The sequence below is a fragment of the Mustela nigripes genome, chromosome 13, assembly GCF_022355385.1.
Source record: "Mustela nigripes isolate SB6536 chromosome 13, MUSNIG.SB6536, whole genome shotgun sequence".
Taxonomy (NCBI): domain Eukaryota; kingdom Metazoa; phylum Chordata; class Mammalia; order Carnivora; family Mustelidae; genus Mustela; species Mustela nigripes.
This window is the reverse complement of record NC_081569.1, coordinates 68,216,709-68,233,863: the sequence shown is the minus strand read 5'-3', so window position 1 is coordinate 68,233,863 and position 17,155 is coordinate 68,216,709. Positions and strand designations below refer to the sequence as shown.

The 17,155-nt window shown below is 36.0% G+C and overlaps 1 protein-coding gene across 7 annotated transcripts in view; it reads left to right on the top strand.

Moving 5' to 3' along the window:
* Window positions 1-17,155, top strand: part of GABPB1 (GA binding protein transcription factor subunit beta 1) — a 67,562-nt gene that overhangs the window by 36,720 nt on the left and 13,687 nt on the right. For 5 of the 7 annotated variants that reach the window (XM_059372807.1, XM_059372806.1, XM_059372805.1 and 2 more), the window contains exons 2-6: window positions 1,436-1,543; window positions 6,902-7,069; window positions 8,371-8,565; window positions 9,847-9,994; window positions 10,339-10,452. In XM_059372807.1, the coding sequence (XP_059228790.1) occupies window positions 1,436-1,543; window positions 6,902-7,069; window positions 8,371-8,565; window positions 9,847-9,994; window positions 10,339-10,452 (733 nt within the window). The remainder of the gene's footprint in view (window positions 1-1,435; window positions 1,544-6,901; window positions 7,070-8,370; window positions 8,566-9,846; window positions 9,995-10,338; window positions 10,453-17,155) is intronic. The other 2 variants (XM_059372810.1, XM_059372809.1) reach the window with 1 other exon arrangement.

The following is a 17,155-nucleotide window of genomic DNA, read 5'->3' as shown; positions in this document are numbered from 1 at the left end:
ATTCATCTCACTTTATCTTGTGCAAGTCTCCCAACATTGTCATCGGTTACTGGTTACTCTATGTTTGGTTGTTCCCATGTTCTCGAATCTACTAACAAATATAGTAATGCAAACATAAATCTGTTCTTTCAAGGGATATATCTAGATATATAGATACATGTATTTTAGTCAGCTCTTTTACATTCCCTAACACTTTTTTCTAATTATATAATGCAGTCTATCCTTCCTGGAATCAATAACTTCTCTAATCTCTAACTCCCTTCTTACATACATACATACATACATACATACATACATACATACTCCTCTCTCCTTCTTCTTGAATAATAGGTGTTCATACAAGATTTGAATATACTAATCAACCTGACATAAAATTTCTTTCCCCTTGACTACTTATCCAACTTTCAAAGGGTATTCCCTTTTTGAGGCAAATTCATACCTCAGGCACATTTTTTTCTTGTGTAAATCTAGGGGTTCAGTATCTTCCCTTCCTCACAGGCCTCAACTTCTACCTCTTTGCCTTTGCTGAGGATACTATATAGCATTAATGAATAGTCTTCCAGCTGAATAGTCTTCCTGAATTTCGGACCTTTCTTCTCAGAACCATCATCCCTTGAATTTGAGCATCTCTAATACATTCAAATCTCTTTTCATCTATGTACTCTTGTCATGATCTTTCCTTAACATATATATATTTGTTATTTCGGCATTTCTGATTCAAGAAGACACTCCCCCGCCCGCACACACCCCGGACTGTCAAACACACACTCACACACACTTTGACTTGTGACATTAGTCTTTTCAGGTATCTTGAATTCAAGATACAACGTTGCACTTACTTTCTAGCTTCTCAGTGAAACACATAGCCTATTGATAATACTGTAAGACTTTCTTTGAGTATTTCATTGAGTGTGAATTTTGTCCTTTTCTTCCGGAATCTGAATGTGTATTGACTGTGCAACAATTGAAAATATTTGTTTGTAAATTCTGAACACATTTTCTGATTTACTGTTGCAAAAAACAGCTACAATATATTTATTATAATTTCCATCAGTTACAGAGGATAGTATCTCATACCTTTTTTATGTTTACTTTTATGAAAATCTTTGTTGCTGCGCTCCTCCAGTGAAAACAGTTTCTTGCCAGTTTTAACTATTAGACAAGCCTTGTCTGCTGCTTACCTCATTATCTTTACCAGCTATGTTCAGAGAATTCAAACTAATTTTATTATCCTAGCTAAAAACTTAATGAGAAAGGAAAATCTGTTCCCCAGATTCAAATACAAATTGCTTTTGCATGATCTGTAGTTTGAAATTAACCGTATCACAGACTTTTAAAGGGATAATTGAGAATTGGTATTAATAAAGATATGTGGGGGGAAAGTCATGTAATAATATATTAATAGAGATGTTAAATTCATCTTTGTTTTGTTTAGATGTCCCTGGTAGATTTGGGAAAGAAGCTTTTAGAAGCAGCACGTGCAGGTCAAGATGATGAAGTTCGTATTTTGATGGCAAATGGAGCTCCTTTTACTACAGATTGGGTAAAGAATGATTTTAATGTTGTGCTGTTTTTTTTTTAAATTCCTCTCATTTATTAGTTTTTCCAGGTAAAAATTCAGTCCGTATTGTGTTTATATGTGGCAAAAAATTGACTTTTTTTTTTCAAATTGTAGTTTTAGAATTATAGCCATCATTTAAAGAGAATATTTTGTATTTTTATGTATTTCATATTATATATATGACAACCTTATTCAGGTATTCTGTCCACAAAAGGGTTTTTCTTTTAAATTGTGGATTTCAGGGCGCCTGGGTGGCTCAGTGGGTTAAAGCTTCTGCCTTCGGCTCAGGTCATGGTCCCGGGGTCCTGGGATCGAGTCTCACATTGGGCTCTCTCCTCCATGGGGAGCCTGCTTCCTCCTCTCTCTCTCTCTCTGCCTACTTGTGATCTCTCTCTCTCTGTCAAATAAATAAATAAATAAATAAATTAAAAAAAAATTGTGGAGTTCAATATTGTAGGGTGAATATAAAATGTAGCTGCTTAGAATTTAATTTAAAGGTCATAAATAGCACAGGTGGAATTTATAATTCAGAAAATAACAGCTAAAGATCCTGGTTAATGTTATAATTGCTTCTTTTTTTTTTTTAAAGATTTTATTTATTTACTTGACAGAGAGAGATCACAAGTAGGCAGAGAGGCAGGCAGAGAGAGAGGAGGAAGCAGGCTCCCCGCTGAGCAGAGAGCCCGATGCGGGACTCAATCCCAGGACCCCGAGATCATGACCTGAGCCGAAGGCAGTGGCTCAACCCACTGAGCCACCCAGGTGCCCCGTTATAATTGCTTCTAAAAAGGGAAAATGTTTCCATTTATACTGTGATACTTACACAAATACTATTGCAAACATGACCAGAGAAAAAGAAAGGAATGGGAACATGTTCTTAGTAACTACAGTAGGCAATTGTGAGGACAGCAAAAACCATAACTGTACTTAGTTCCAAGGGTGAGTCGAAAGAGATGGTCTTGGCAGCATAGAGGGTTAGGAATCTGGATTAACCTACCTACTGGTAACAGCTAAAAATTTCAGATTTTTAGCTTTTGTTGTTTTTGGCATTTTTTTTTATGTTGTTCTTTATTTTTCATTAAAACAAAACAATATAAAATTTTTTATTATGGGAATTTCAAATATCTTTCAGCCAACCTCAGAAATGATCAGATCATGGTGAGTCTGTTTCCTCTGTAACCTCATCCACTTTCTTTGTTCTGTATTATTTTAAAGCAAATTAAACAAAAAAAAAAAGATTTTATTTATTTATTTGACAGAGAAAAAGCACAAATTGAGTGAGAAGGTAGCAGAGGGAGAGGGAGAAGCAGGCTCTTTGCTGAGCAGGGAGCCCAATGCAGGGGTTGATCCCAGGACCCTAGGATCATCACCCGAGCCAAAGGCAGAGGCTTTAACCCACTGAGCCACCCAGGCACCCCAAAAGATAAAGGCTTTTTGATTAACTATTAGAAAAAAAAGATCTTTTGTGCATTGATAAGTTAGAAAGAAAATAAGGGACTTCAACGTGAAAAACTAAGTGAACACCAGAACCTAAGGAAATTTCACTCTAAGAATATTTGTTGGATTCAGTGAATTTGCCTGTTGGTTTTCCCACCTCACTGGCATGGGTTGCCGAAGACAGAGACCTGAGACTGCTCATAGAAGTCTCCTAGGAGATCCTGTCCTCTTAATTCAGGAATCCAAAAGAGATATACCTTCTATATAAGATAAACCAGAAATATCCCCCCTCCCTCATCTTACCTGCTCCTACCCCTGCTCTTGTTGCTAGGGTACTAGAAGGAAAATGAACTGCCTGGAAACAAGTCAACAAGTGGAGAAAGAAAAAAAAAGTATTGATGTGGATTTGGAGTCACAGCTATTCCTTGCACACATTTGTGACCTGAACTCATAAATACTTGTGCATTCTGCGGAACTGTACACCAAAAATTGAATTTCAGGGGATCTTTGGACTTACGGTTACCCCAGGGTCCTGGCAGAAGCAAATGAATATTCTTTCTGGGGGAATCTACATTCATCCCAGTATCCACAAATGAAATTCTAAGGACAATGAACAGTCAGAAGTAACTAAATGCACAAGGACACAAGACAACTTGGACAATAACCCACTGAAACAACTAACAACAAAAGCAGACTGACAAGGATTTTAGATAAAGTTTTAAGCAGATTAAGAAAAGCTAAAGAGAAAATTAGTGAACTGAAAGATATGGGAAAAAAAAAATCCAGAAAGCATTATATAGAAAAATGGGCAGAAAATTTAAGATCTCAGGAATCATGAAGACTAGTGTGAGAAAATGTAACATATCTAATAAGGAGAGTGAGAATAGGGAAATAATTTTAAGACATAAAAGATGTTTTTCCAGAACTGATAAAAGATTGCAGCTCAGAATCAAGTAGCCCAAACTAATCTCCAGGAGGATCAATTAAAGAAGTCCATATCTAGACACATCATAGTGATACTGTAGTATATCAAGACAAAAAGATCTCCATAGTAGAGGATTAGTGTCTGTTAGAAGGATTAGTATCTGTAATACATAAGAAATTGCCATCGCAGCAATAAAAAGTCAAAGAAAACTGGGCAAATGACTTTATCAACTTTACTTACCAAAGAGAAAGTTCATATGACCAGTAGATGTGAAAAGATGCTCAACTACATTAATAGTTGGACAAATACAAAGTGAAATCATGAAATACTATTGCTTATCTACCAGATTAACCAAACAAATTCTAGTAGTATCAAACATTGGTGAGGATGGTTGTAAATTGGCATAAACATTTTGGAGTACACTTTGGTGGTACCTATTAAATATAAACATGCATATATATGACTTGTGATGTAGCCATTGAACTTTATTTATTTATTTATTTTTGAGATTTTATTTATTTATTTGTCAGAGCGAGAGCGAGAGTGAGCACAGGCACAGGCAGACAGAGTGGCAGGCAGAGTCAGAGGGAGAAGCAGGCTCCCTGCGGAGCAAGGAGCCTGATGTGGGACTCGATCCCAGGACACTGGGATCATGACCTGAGCCGAAGGCAGCTGCTTAACCAACTGAGCCACCCATGCTTCCCAAACTTTAAAGAATTTTCTCCAAAGAAACTCTTGGCTCATATACTTGAAACATGTACAAAACTGTATTTAGTGTTAGCATTATTTGTAATCGCAAAAAAAACTGGAAACTACCCAAATGTTCATCAGATTGGTTAAATTAATTGTGACTTATTTATTCAATAGAATTTTATAGAACAGAGAAAATTGGTGAACTACACTTACATTCACCAACATGGTATGAATCTTACGAGTATAATGTTAAACAAAAGAAGGCAAGTCACAGAGAAATACATGCAATATGATTATTTAAATAAAGTTGAAAGCAAGTAAAACCAAAGTATATTATTTAGGGATATATAAGTGGTAAAAAACAAAACCAAAGCAAAGTAAAACAACTTTTACTACAAAATTCCGAACAGTAATTACCTCAGGGGCTGAGAGAAGGGTTTGTGATTAGGGAGTGGAATGTGGGAAAATTTTAAATTGCTGGCAGTGTTTTATTTTTAGATCGTGATTGTGTTTTCATGAGTGTTTGCCCAATATTTTTCTTTAAACTATGTGTATGTGTGTGTTTTGTATCATCAGCCAAAATGGTTAGTTATCAAGAAGAAAAAAACACAAGTAAACCCTAATATTTCACTGAGAAAAATTCATGATTGCCCAATGGGCTATTGAGAGACTTCGTTAAATATTAGAATTAAAGAGTATAGAAAGGTCTTTTATAGGGAAATCTGATAAAGCATGGAGAAATGATTGTTCAGGAATCTTTTATCTGCTAGAATGACCTCCCATTAAAAATACAAGGTTTTTGAGAGTGACAAACCATAAGAGACAAAACAAACTGAGGGTTGCCAGGGGGTGAGGAGGTAGGGAGAGGGTGGTTGGGTTATGGACATTGGGGAGGGTATGTGCTATGGTGAGTGCTGTGAAGTGTGTAAACCTGTACCCCTGGGGCAAATAATACATTATATGTTAATAAAAATAATTTTTAAAAATACAAGGTTTTTAATAATAATAAAATAGTTATTTCCAGGATAAATGATTCCCATTTTTACCATGTATTGAAAGCACATGCCTGGCTTTGTATTACGACTCTTATTTGATGTGTGGCTTCAGGCAAAATAGTAACCTTTTAGTGCCTTACATTCTTTACTATCAAAAGAGGATAGTACTTTAAGAGGAGAGTAAATGAGATATAGTATGTTTAAAGGTCTTAGAATAGTGCTTGCCATGGAAAGTGCTTTAACAAAAACCTTAGTTGTTATTATTAAAGTAGCAGTCTTAGCAAATTTTATGTTCTAGTGAACAATTTATTTTTTTTAAGATTCTGTTTATTTATCTTAGAGAGAAAGATTGCTGTGTAAATATGGGGAGGAGCAGAGTGGGAGGGAGAGGCAAGGGGGAAGAATTTTAAGCAGATTCTTTGCTGAGCATGGAGCCTGATACAGGGCTCACAACCCCCAGGTCATGACCTGAGCCAAAACCAAGAGTTGGATGCTCAAGCACTTAACCAACTGTGCCACCCAGACTCCCCATCTAGTGACCTATCTTTGGAACATCAGTGCCTTGATAATCAGAGTTATAGGGACTTTTTAAGCCTCTAAATGCATGTAACTTAATTCTAATTTCCACCTGTTAAACTGTGTGCCTCTGATAAGGTTCTTCACTTATATTTTAGAACTTCCCTTGCATATTGTGAATGTAGTGTTAATGTAATGATGATACCACATGAAAGCAGTTTCAGGGAAAAAACTGGGTTCTGTTTTGGTTCTCTCCTGACTCACTTGGGCAGGTGTACCTCAGATCACATTTTTCCCTTGAAAAATGACTATAAAAACTATTTAAAAAGATCATTGAATTGCTTTAATTAATTCCTACAAAACAGTTTAATATAAAAATCTACACTATTGCATTTATTTGATATGAGTTTCATATATGAAAAGAAGTTTTGTATGATTGATATGAGGAAAACATGCAATGCTCAGATTTCTCAAACCTTGATTATCTCTAATTCCTGATTAAAAATTAATTTTATTCAGGCTATTTATCTGTTAAATAGGAAAGCAAGATTGAATTAAATGAAATACTGACTTTGCTTTCTCATTGAGAAGTGTATGAGGATTCTTGAAAGCTTCTATGAAGAGAATATAAGCATATGTTATTATTTTCTTCAGTTTTGAGTTACTATGTAAGCAGATAATCTTTTTGCTATGTAAAAAGAAAATATAGAGGATAGTAATGGGAGTATGTTATAAATGATTATAAATGTGGATTTATTTTTTCTTGTGGGTTAGCTGGGAACCTCTCCACTTCATCTGGCAGCACAGTATGGGCATTATTCCACCACAGAAGTACTACTCCGAGCCGGTGTAAGTAGGGATGCAAGAACCAAAGTGGACCGAACACCATTACATATGGCAGCTTCTGAAGGCCATGCCAGCATAGTAGAGGTTTTGCTTAAGGTATGTGTTCTCTTTTTGCATTCAGTTTTTGAAAGTAAGCCCGCAAAGGATTTATGGTTTTATAAGACGGAGAAGAGAACTACTTTTATTGACTGTGTCTAGGGTTTTTTTCCCCTGTGTTAGTTCATTTGTGTGTGTGTGAGCCCATCAAATGAAAATTATCTTGAAGTTTCCCTTTGTGGGAAAAAGAACTTTTAGGTGTGTTCTTAGTTAAGTCAGACAGACAGCTGATTTCTTAGACTTTGGTTTCCATTATATGAGGGTCTACAGCTTTGTCTTACTGGACACAGTTAAAACGCTATGGAAGGAAACATAAGGCTTGGATGATTAACAGACAGTAATACAAATAAGGATTTTTATTCTGGCCTTTAGATGAACCTATCCGAAAGACATACAGTGTCAGCCACAAATGTGAATCACATGTGATTCCACATTTTCTATTAGCTACATTAAAAAAAGTAAAAACTAATTTTAATATTTTATTTAAACTCATATGTACGGAATATTATCATTTCAACATGAAATCAATATAAGATTATTAATGAGCTATGTTACATCCTATTTTTGGTGTTAAGCCTTTGAATTTCAGTATATGTTTAAATATATAGTACATCTCTGTTGGGAGTAGCCGTTTTTCAAGTGCTTAATAACGTATGTGTCCAGTGGCTGCCATATTGGACAGTGCATCCCTGATAGCTCCCTTTTGATTATTTATATTGTACAGGTTTTGAAAGCAAAGGATATTTTTATATAAATAAGGAACTAGAATTAAAACGTTCTGGAAGAATGCTCATCGTTCGCCCTTTTTTTTTTTTTTTTTTTTAATGTGAGAGAGAGCATGCGCATGAGCAAATTGGGGTGTAGAGGCAGAGGGAGAGAGAGAGAGAATTTCATGCAGGCTCCACACACTGCACAGAGCCTGATGCAAGGCTTGAAATCAGGACTCTGAGATGATGCCCTGAGCAGAGATCAAGAGTTTGATGCTTAGCTGACTGAGTCACCCAGGCACTTCAACTTTACTTCTTATGCCATTCTATCCGCTGGTGCTCACAGCTTGGTGACCGAAAAACATCTTTGCTACACTCCTAAGAAATTAGAAAGAAAACAATTAGGAAAGTTAACATGATAGAAAGCTGATTAAGTGACATGTGTGGAGATTTGTACAGATTATTCAACACAAAAAATAGAGAGCTGATCATGTTGATGCAGATTCTTGCTTTAAAGCATAATGGCTGGTATTTTTGTATTAGAAATTCTTTGCATTTTGTTTAGAAATCTCTTATTTTTCAATATTTTTATAGCATGGTGCTGATGTTAATGCAAAGGACATGTTAAAGATGACAGCTCTACATTGGGCCACAGAACACAATCATCAAGAAGTGGTGGAACTTTTAATCAAATATGGTGCTGATGTACACACGCAAAGTAAATTTTGTAAAACTGCATTTGATATTTCAATAGATAATGGAAATGAAGATTTGGCAGAGATATTACAGGTAACATTTTAATTTGAGAAAATAAAAGGATCTCTGTCTTGTGAATGATTTGAGCTGTTTAACTTTTGGCTTTTCATTTTGGACTTGGTTATTTTGGACAGTTATTTTTCCTCTTTTATTTCCTCTTTGTTCATTTACTATTCATTTTTCTGATTGTAAGACCATAGTCTTTATATGTAATATTAGAAGATTAGGTAAAGTGATTACTTTCTGTGTTTTTAAGTTCCTAAATTCGCCTTCTGGACATTTTATTCTATTATTTTTGTTGCATATTTGGATATAGTATGGTTTTTCAAAGTCTGTTAGACTTCCACTAAAATTTTCCTTTAGTAGCTATAGTACTGTCCTCAGAGTGACATAGTCTCTATCACTTTGATTGGTTTCTTTTATTTTTAATCATCCTCAAAAAAAATCTGGAAGCATAGTTATTTATGGCTTTTGGGCATGCTTCTTTTTAAAAATATTTATTTAATTATTGAAGGGAGGGGCAGATGGAAAGGGAGAGAGAGTCTTAAGCAGACTCTGCGCTTAGTGTGGAGCCCCACACAGGGCTCAATCTCACAACCTTGAGATCATGACCTGAGTCAAAACCAAGAGTCAGATGCTTAATTGACTGCGCCACCCGGACCCCCCGGAGCAAGTTTTTCTAATAGCCAATACTGTTTCTTTTTTCTTTGGCTATACAACTTTGATATAAATTATCCTTACTCACTGCCTCTTGCCTATCTTCTTGTTCTCCATCCCAGTAGAACCCTTAGTTAAGACCATCTAACTCTATTGAATTTCAGCCAGTTACTTAAAATATTTTATATGTCCAGGAAAATGATTATTGTGATGCCTCTTGTAGTTCTTTCATTCTTAGGAGTATAATTTGGGGGCCAGGGTTGAAGACTGAAAACAGTTAATTAGGAAGGACATGCATTATAGGTATAGTGATACGTATATTGCTGAATATAGTAGAGGAAATATTAAAGTAATTTGATTTCTGTAGCCACAGGGCAGCAAAATCTTTCAACTGTGCTCTATAAAAAGCCTTCCAGATATCCCTTTCTCTTCTCATGGGATTTTGCTGCTTTTTACCTAACAGGGGAATTAATATGTTAATTCCTCTCTGTGATTTACCACTGCATTCTTAGTAGACCGTATACAAAGGTTTCCCTTTGTTTTATATGATTCTTAAGTTTTAGAATTTCCTGTATGTTTATGTTTGCACTACATTGCGAGTCTGTGCTATATATTCCAGTTGTAATTCTAAAAACGCCATTTTGATTTGTGCCCTAGATTGCTATGCAGAACCAAATCAACACAAACCCGGAGAGTCCAGACACCGTGACGATACACGCCGCCACACCACAGTTTATCATCGGACCTGGAGGGGTGGTGAACCTAACAGGTCTGGTATCTTCAGAAAATTCATCCAAGGCAACAGGTATTGAGATGCATATAGGATAGCTGTTGGGACTTTATGCTTTAGTAGGTATCCTCCTTGTAAGAAAGAAGTGTTGGAGAATGAGGGTAAGAGTATATCTATCGCCTTGGTTTTCTTTGGTATCGGCAAAAACCAGTTTTTAGGAGACACAAGAATTTGAAGAAAGGTGATATTGCAAAATATACTGCAATATTATCTTCTAAAAAGTAATGATATCCAAGCCTGTTTTTCACACCGATGATCCAAGCTTCATTTAAGAGTGGAATAAAGTAAAACAGAGCATCATAAAAGTGCATTAGCTTAAGCTCCTTTAAAATATAAATCTGTCTTCTCTTTTGTCACAGATGAAACCGGTGTATCTGCAGTTCAGTTTGGAAACTCATCTACGTCAGTATTAGCTACGTTAGCTGCCCTAGCTGAAGCGTCTGCTCCGCTGTCTAACTCTGCAGAAACGCCAGGTTAGAGAAACAAGGCAATGTGCATTTTAAAAGTTGGAAACTCAAATATTTGCAAAGGCTAGGAAGGTAATATAAAAGGCTAATGAGAGCAGATTTCTGATGACGGCCTTCTGAAGACGGGAGCCCAGAGCAGAGGGCATCTGCTATTTAGCTCTAGCCAATTATGGTCCTATGTGCGGTGTTGCCAGATTCCGTCTTTCATGGAAAGCTGAAAATCTGGATTTTTAAAAGAATGTTAAAACTTGTCAATTAATTAAAATCTGATTAAGATTAAAAGCAAACTTGTGTGATTCATAGAAAACCATGTCTCTATACCCAATGGCCTTTGTTTTCACTAGTCTGTGACTTTTTATATAAAGTAGATAAATACATATATGAACTTGCTTTTTCATAACTTTTAATTTTTGTCAGTTCTATTAGAATTATATAGAATCTTACAGACTGACAGAACTAGGAAGTAGCATGCCCGCATCACCATTAAAGGATGACCTGATGGTGAACGATGAAAACAGTATCAGTAGCTGGTTTAGACCAGGTTTTACTTTGACACGTAAGCAAAATAGTTTCTGCTGTAATTATTATGTAAGTAGATGTTTTTTTAATTAGGGAATTTTAAAAACTTCATAAAATTATTATTCTTACCATAGTTTAGGCCATTATATTTAGCTTTTAAAAGTGGTTATACAAGAATAATTTATTGTCACTCATTATTTAAATTTGTGTTTTTTTTCAAATTGTGCCCAATAATAACAGTAACGACAACAGATCATTGAGTGCTTACTTGTGTGCTGTGCCCTGTAGTAAATGTTTTACTCACAATCTCACTGACTCCTCACCAAAAAGCTTGAAGATCTATATTACTGGATTTGACTCTTTAAGGTGCTACTAATTGAAAGACGTGGTTTTTTTCAGGGAGAAAAATGTGCCTATTTTTCTCTTCTTTCTCTCTCTCTTTCTCTCTCTTACTCCTTTCTTTACTAACTAGTGATAATAAACATTTTATCTATTCTCCAGCTTCTTTAGCATCACCATCAATTTTGGAATCTAAGCCCTTGTATTTGGGAGTTGTCAGATTTTTCAGAATCACTTTTGGCTGTTAGCAGTTATGTGCAGCATCATATTGGATTTGCTGCTTTTATAACCTGTGCCTAGATCTCTTTAGCATCTTTGTCATTGCATAAGCATAGCAAAGAAAATTAATTTTATTGGTGGTTTCTATTTTGGTAAACTTTCTAATTTTTTGTCTTTAATTAAAGGATGTATCTCTGAAAATTAGGCAACTTTTCTTGAAGGTCAGCTGAAATTTTGACATTTAGATGTTTGGCTTCCTGATTAGTCATACCAACTTCTCTGCTTTCTACTTTTGAAAATGTTATATATGATTTAGTCTGAGAGATTAAGAATTTCAGTTGACTTTTATCGCATGTGATTTACAATCTATTGTGAGTGTAGTAATTTTTCATTTCACTGCTACGTCATAGTGGAATCTTTTTGAAGATATTTTAAGAGCTTGAATTAAGTTAAAGTTCAGGTGAGTACATTGCCACCAATGTAAATAAGTCAGCTGAGATGTGTAATCAGACAAGGAAATATCTTCTCACAGCTCAGTTTCCACATGCTCACACTAATTATTCTCTGCTTCATGGCTCTTTAGTTTCTCTTAACATCAATTGTCAGGCTCATCCTGACTTTAGAAAATATTTACATATATTTTTTCAAGGACATCCTAGTTAGGATCTGGGAAGTAAAGTAGTACTCTCTTTATTTTTTTTTAAAGATTTTATTTATTTATTTGAGAGACAGAGATCACAAGTAGGCAGAGAGGAAGGCAGAGAGAGAGAGGAAGGGGGAAACAGGCTCCCCACTTGGCAGAGAGCCTGACTTGGGGCTCGATCCCAGGACCCTGGGATCATGACCTGAGCCAAAGGCAGAGGCTTTAACCCACTGAGCCACCAAGGCACTCTTAGTAGTACTCTCATTTTATATGTGATGAAGAGCTGAGATGTATGAGTTTAAATAATTTTTCCGAAAGTAGCATAACCATTAAATGGTGAACAGAATTTTGTGTTCAAGGTCTGATTGATTCTGAAGTTGTGTGACAGTGACCACTATTAATATATTGCAGTTTCTTGATGATCAGTGGACTGGTCGCTTCTACAATGTTTATAATTTGGTTTGTGATAGGAATAACTATTTATGTGATTATCATTTTGTCTTCTACCAAACAAAAGCATCACTATTCTTGCCTTTCCTCCTGAGGTATGTCTGTTGAAACAGTCTGCTGAAATAAATGTTTTGTTCCCTTGTCTTTCTTTAATGGGTGAGATGTAGGGATTTAGATGGAAGAGAACTCATTCCAGTTGATTCCATTTTGGAAGTTACTCCAAAATGAAGATACAAAAAAAAGTAAAAAAAAAAAAAGTAAAAAAAAAATTCTTTGGGAGAGAGTGCAGCTGCTTTTTTTCTTCATGAGGAAAATCACAGCCATGTAGTGGTATACTCTTTATTAATGAACAAAGGCGTTACGTTACCTCTTTCTACCAAAGCTTATAGCCCCCTCTGTTACAGGTATTCTCTCTTTGAAAAATCAAAACTTCAGGAAACTCACACTCTTACTCCCTTTCTTTTTGCTTTAAAACAAAACAAAAGTTCTTGGAAGGATAGATCATGTTTTGGGTTAAAGAAATAACTCAGAGCTGTTCTTGTGCTAAAATTTCCACTTATACATTTGTAAACAGCTATTCATTTATTTTGAGAAAAATTATTTATTCATGCACTGAACAGATTTTTGTTGAGTGTCTCTCATGACCTGGTTACTCTGCTTGGTGCCAGAGAGAAAATAGTGAACAATCAGATTCAGTCCCAGCCCTTGTCAGACATGTGGTCTTTGGGTAGAACAGGATGTCCAGCAGTTACCCAGGTAAATAACTGTGATCAGTGCTACCTGTAAAGAAGGCAGGATTTTCACCTAGTCTGGTGGCTCAGAGAAACTTCCTAGAGGACGAGATATTTTAAAATAAAGATGGAGTAGGAGGGCGCCTGGGTGGCTCAGTGGGTTAAGCCGCTGCCTTTGGCTCAGGTCATGATCTCAGGGTTCTGGGATGGAGTCCCGTGTCAGGCTCTCTGTTCAGCTGGGAGCCTGCTTCCTCCTTCTCTCTGCCTGCCTCTCTGCCTACTTGTGATCTCTCTCTGTCAAATAAATAAATAAATCTTTAAAAAAAAAAAAAGATGGAGTAGGAATTAGTAGAGCAAACACTGGAGGAAGAACATTTGAGGAAGAGGGACACTTATAAAGCTTTTGAGGTCAGGAGGAGCTTGTCGCTTTCAGGGCACTTCAGAGGCCCGTGTGGCTAAGCCCAGTGAGTGGGAGAGTAACTCATGGTGGTTGAAGGTAAGGTATGAAGGACTTTGAAAATGATTGTGTAGGCAGGCTCTGAAAAGGCATTCAGTTAGGACTCTTAATGCAATCAACTGGGAAGAGATAGTGGTGGCATGGATTAGGATTTGGCCAAGAGACAAGAAGTGACAAGATTTGAGACTTGTTTTTGTAGAATTGGAAGTTGTAATTGGTTAGATGTAGGCCTTACATCCTCAGTATAGTTTGTCTAGTCCTTTTAAAGTAAATTCTTTCATAAAACGCTATTTTTAAAAAAATATTTTATTTATATATTTGACAGAGAGATCACAAGTAGGCAGAGAGGCAGGCAGAGAGAGAGAGAGGTGGGGGAAGCAGGCTCCCTGCCAAGCAGAGCCCGATGTGGGCATCAATCCCAGGACCCTGGGATCATGACCTGAGCTGAAGGCAGAGGCTTAACCCACTGAGCCACCCAGGTGCCCCCATAAAACGCTATTTTATGGCTCTAGCCTAAAGTCCTATATTGATTTTGTTTTGCTTAGCCTTATTCTTTTTTGTGCCCCAGCTATATAATCTCATGATTAAATAGGCATCTGTGACCATCCTTCCTTTTTATCTTTAGAACAACTTCTGTTAATTGTTCATACGGTGTTTTTCCAGAGGAGTAATGCATCTGGTAGCTGTTTCCCTCCTTTCTCCTAATAGTGAAATTTGAATCAGGTCCTCTCTGTACATTGTTTTTCTGCTGTTCCTAAAATAGAACAGTAAAAGTGAATTGTCTTTAAGGGATAAGCTCCTGGACTTGATAAGGTTGTGTTGGTTTTGATTTTTTGTTTTTAATTTCAGGTTCACTTGTAGGCCCAATACCTTTGAAATATTTTCAGTGAACACGGTTTCTCACATTGAAACATTTATATGAAGAATTTTCAGTCCTCAAGACAGGTTTTTTTCTCTGTGTTATTTGAATTCTGTGGCATTATATTTAAGTCTTGTTCAACAAGAGATCTCTGATATGTTCAGTGATGATGTAGGCTATCTGGGCCTTCTTTATATATTACAATCTAACTTTTGATTTAGATCAATGAATATTACACTTATTTATTTTTTTTAATCCGGGGGAGGAGGGGGTGTGTGTGTGTGTGTGTGTATTTTAAATAAGTCTTTTTTAAAGTTTTTTTTTTTTTTTCTTAATTTTATTTATTGATTTGACAGGCAGATCACAAGTAGATAGAGAGGCAGGCAGAGAGAGAGGGGGGGAAGCAAGCTCCCCGCCGAGCAGAGAGCCCGATGTCAGGACCCTGAGATCATAACCTGAGCTGAAGGCAGAGGCTTAACCCACTGAGCCACCCAGGCATCCCTAAAGTTTTTTATTTTGTCTCTTTTATTTTTACATGTTTCAACATTTCACTGTTGGGTTGTTCTTGGGATTTCTGAGGGACACTTTGTCTTCCTACATAATTGGTTTCCCTATATTTTTTTTCTCAAATTCCTTACTACAGCACAACTTAAAAAGAAAACTTTTTAGATGAAAGGGAGGAACTCTATTATTTTAATGATAGTCATCGAGATAGTGCAAAGATGAAAGTTCTTGAGTTGTGCCTTGATTGTGTGTGATCTCAGATATCTCTTATGTATGATTATGTTTTAAAGTATTTACTACTTGTAGTTTAGCATTCAATCAGACTGAACATTTCTTTTTCATATGGATATTTTTAATAAAAAATCAAAGCAATAACTAATGTGTTTGAAAACCTTAGTAGTAGTTCTGTTGAATATATTACTGTTTTATGTCCTACATTTCATTTTATAATTATCTTCCTGAAATTTTCTTAAGTGCTTGGTGATAAAGCCTAGTTATAGTTTAAGAGAAACAAAAATGAGAGAACTCGAAACATTTTCAGTATTCTGTTCTGCAGTTTGTACTGTGACCCTTAGTTATTACAAATTCCAGAATCATAGGGTTGCAGCTAGGTCTGTGGCTATACCGGGAGTACATCTTTGAAAACTAGGGTACTCATATTTGTCTTCTTTTAAAAAGGAGCTCACTAATACCTATGATGTTCTGCTGGCAATTGGTAGCCATTTAGCATGTTTCAGAGCACCTGTATGCCTGAATGGTAGGTAACAGGGCTCATGAGAGAATAGTTTTATTTAATTAAGCTTTTTGTAAAGTGTTCCCTCAAATAATCCATGAAAAAACCCATATTATTTAGAAATAGTTTTTATGTGATTTCTTTTTTCAGAATTATATTGAATTGTTCTTTATTTTGTACAATTATTTGAAATTATTTTTCAGAATTATATGTATTAAATGTTATATTAAGACTTCTTTTTAGATTGACAGTTTTCAAGCCCATAGATAAATTGGAGGATGAACTTTATTTATACCTTTCGCCTGTCCTTACCACCTGTTAAAATTTGCCACACCTGCATGTACACACCCGGGTGCACTTTTATTATCCCCAGTTATCTACCGGTGGGCAGATATTATGACACCTCACCCTTAAATACTTCAGCATATATCTCCCAGGAACAAGGACAGCCTGTTACATATTCATGGCTCACTGTATTTCCTAAAAACATCAACATTAATTTAGTAACAGTATCTGACATGTGGTCCACATTCAAGTTTCCCCAGTTAGCCCCCAAATATCCTTTAGAAAATGTTTGTTTTTCACCCAGGATCCAAAGTTCACGCATTGTATTTGCTGTGTCTCTTTGGTCTCCCCCAGCATAGGGCAGCCCCTACTACTTCCATTGTTCTTTTTGACATTGAAATCTTTGTAGACTCTGTGCCCGTTGTGTGCACAGACATTTCATTCTGGATCCGTTTGTTTAGTAATAATTAGATGCAGGCCAAAGATTTTTCAGGAAGAACACAAGTGATGTTTTGTAATGTCCTGTTGCATCACATCAGGAGGCACTTGTCAGGCCATCCTGATCCTGACGGGTTGGTGAGAGTGGTCACTGCCAGGTCCTTACAGGTACCTTTCCCCTACTAATCTTTGGTGTGATACTTTGAGAATATATGAATATCTTGTTTCTTGCAATATTTCAGTGGTTTTAACACCTATTGGTGACCCTTGTTTGAATTAATTATTACATTGGGGGTTATAATGATAATTTTTCTTGTTTTGTTAATTATATGTGATTCTTCTATCAAGATCTTTCCTCTTTCCCCCTTTCTGTCCTTTTTCATGAAGTATTATTATGGGCAAATGGATTTTTAAAGATTCATTGTGCTATAATCCATTATTACCATTCTGTTTTCTTTCCTTTTTTTTTTTTTTTTTTTTTAAATTCAGTTAGCCAACATATAGTAGATCATTAGTTTGTGATGTAGCATTC